The sequence below is a fragment of the Conger conger genome, chromosome 11 (genome assembly GCF_963514075.1).
Source record: "Conger conger chromosome 11, fConCon1.1, whole genome shotgun sequence".
NCBI classification, from domain to species: domain Eukaryota; kingdom Metazoa; phylum Chordata; class Actinopteri; order Anguilliformes; family Congridae; genus Conger; species Conger conger.
The window spans coordinates 11,921,598-11,924,097 of record NC_083770.1 but is presented as its reverse complement, the minus strand read 5'-3'; the positions used below and the strand labels follow the sequence as shown (position 1 = coordinate 11,924,097).

Sequence of the window (2,500 nt, the reverse complement as noted above, 5' to 3'; positions counted from 1 at the left end):
GTCACTGTTTTTGGGATTACCCACACACAACTTGCTGCCCCTAATCAGAACTGGTCCAGCTGGCCTCGAGCTGGTTACCACCGGCCTAGTGCGACCGCAGGCTAAAGAGCTAATTCCTGCTTCTCCTTCCAGAAATTCATCCTCCTCATGTTCCTTACTAACCCTTTGAAGGGCAGGTTTTCTGGAATGTTTTACTTTCAATATTCTAAGTCAATGTTCTAGAACTCCTTTGCTTTCAATTACCAGTAGTGATTGTGACATCAGCATTGGAATATTTGGTTAAGAACATTCTAACCACTTATTGTGACCTCACACCTTAAAGGGTTAGAGGAGAGCAGAAAGTAGAGAGGGTGACATAGAAGCTATAGATAGATGGATAAGAATAAGGATAACAGTACATAGCAGGGATTCAAACCCATGACCTCCGGGGAAGGATCGGCGTGTGGGTTCAGTATCTGCCACCCTATAGAGTAGACAACATGATCTCCCGCAGACCAGTCTCATTCCAACCAATCACGCTTGGTCCATGGAAAGCAAGATGTGCAATTCACTTAACACATGAAAAAAAAAAAAAAAAAAAAAAAAAACCCACCCGAGAATATGAGAATTGAATTCACGCAAGCTCATTACATGCAGGTCTGAGGGAGAAAGGGCCGCTTTGCAGCCCCGGACCTGCGAACATGATGTCTCTTTTATAGCAGAAACACCCAGGTCAATTCCATGCCGGTTCAGGAAATTAATTCGAGTCATGAATTAAAAATATCCCATAATGTTCTACAGGCTTTTTCAAACAGTCTATTGAATTTCAATTCATTTTCTGAGCCGACGGGATGGAACTGACAGCAACTGCGTCGTAACATGTGCTGATATATGTGAGAGAGTTTCTGCTCTTTGAACAGAGCCGGGGGGGGGGTGTGTAATCCCATGTGGGGGGGGGCGGCTTCCAGAACGTTCTAATTAAGAGACGGGCCGGGTCCTCCTGTGTGATCTGCGGTCGATGGACGCGGCGCATAGCCGTTGCCCGGGAGACGGGGCGGGGCGGGGCCCGGGGGAGGCGGGGCTCACCTTGTCACACCTCATCAGGCCCAGGTAGCGCAGGGACTTGCTGCTCTTGGCGATCTGCGTGGCGCCCTGGTCTGTGATCTCCTTACACCAGCCAGCGTCCACCGTCTCGATGGTGCTGCTGTACCTCCCGATGGCTATCAGAGCTGAGAGAGAGAGAGAGGGGGGGAGGGATTATAAATACATACATGAAAAAAACAATTTGTTATTTAGCTGACGTTTTTATCCAACGTGATTTACAGTTGATTAGACTAAGCAGGGGACAATTCTCCCCAGGAGCAATGTGGGGTTAAGGGCCTCGCTCACGGACCCACACCAGGGCTTGAACAACCAACCTACCGGGTCCCAGTTGTGTAGCTTATACACTTTGTACTCAGTAAAACCTTTTTTTATTTTATTTTAAATAAACCATAATCTGTCATCCATATCAGACCCAGTTATATCATGAAACCGAGATTCATCATACCACTTTGAATTTGAAATTGTGAGAGAGACAGGGAGAGAGAATATTATTATCATCACCGGTGTACCTCTGCATATCAAACAATGTAGTACAGTGACATTAAACACTCCACATCGAACACGATTCTAAATAAGACTTTACAAAACCTGAGAGAGAGAGAGTGAGAGAGAGAGGGAGGGGGAGAGGTTCGTGAAAAACTAGACAAACATCCGTCTGCGCCTCCGTCTGCAGCCCGGGCCAGGAGGAGCAGCTGAGTCCACAGATTACGCCTTCCTGTGAGGAACATGCCACCACCTCTAACGCCCAAAACTCAGAGCCGAGGCCCCGCCCCTCCTCTACTGCTGAGACTAGTGAGTGAGCAGTAACCGGGGGCAACACAAGTTTACCGTGGCAACAGAGGAACTGGTGCTGAACTCAGCACACCTGGACCACACCCGCCCCACCGCCCCCCGACCCGGACTCCCATTTCAGTCGCCTGCGTTGGCATCAGAACTGGGTTCAAACAGTCTTTCTTCGGGATTCAAATACTTCTCTGCAAGCTTGCCTGGTGTATTGGAATAAACTAAACGATCCCAAAGGTGTAAACTCTGCCCATCTGCTCCTCCTTGCAGGCTGAAATCACCAGGCAAGATCAATAGAGCACAGAAAAGTATTTGAATCCCGGTCTGGTTGGTGCCCCCAGCTGGGGAATAAGTGTACAGAGCACACCTGTCCCCTGACACGGTCACCTCAGAGGGTCACGGTTCAACCGCCAAGAAGGTTTGACCTGACCCACCATGTGATGTGACCCATTCTCCTGACCAGGTTATAACTTTCTACTGAACCGAGTGTCCCAAAGCAGGTGAGCGCATACAGAGACAGACAGGTGAAGCGAAGGAGGAGTGAGTGGAGGGAAAAAGAGAGAGAAGAGGGGGATGACAAGAAAAGGAGAGAGGGAGATAAAAAAAAAGATGATCAGGAGGCAGAATAAAACAT

The 2,500-nt window shown here is 48.6% G+C and overlaps 1 protein-coding gene across 2 annotated transcripts in view; it reads right to left on the bottom strand.

Annotated features, from left to right (window-relative positions):
• Positions 1–2,500, bottom strand: part of fbxl17 (F-box and leucine-rich repeat protein 17) — a 286,360-nt gene that overhangs the window by 18,938 nt on the left and 264,922 nt on the right. For both annotated transcript variants that reach the window (XM_061260432.1, XM_061260433.1), the window contains exon 9: positions 1,066–1,208. In XM_061260432.1, the coding sequence (XP_061116416.1) occupies positions 1,066–1,208 (143 nt within the window). The remainder of the gene's footprint in view (positions 1–1,065; positions 1,209–2,500) is intronic.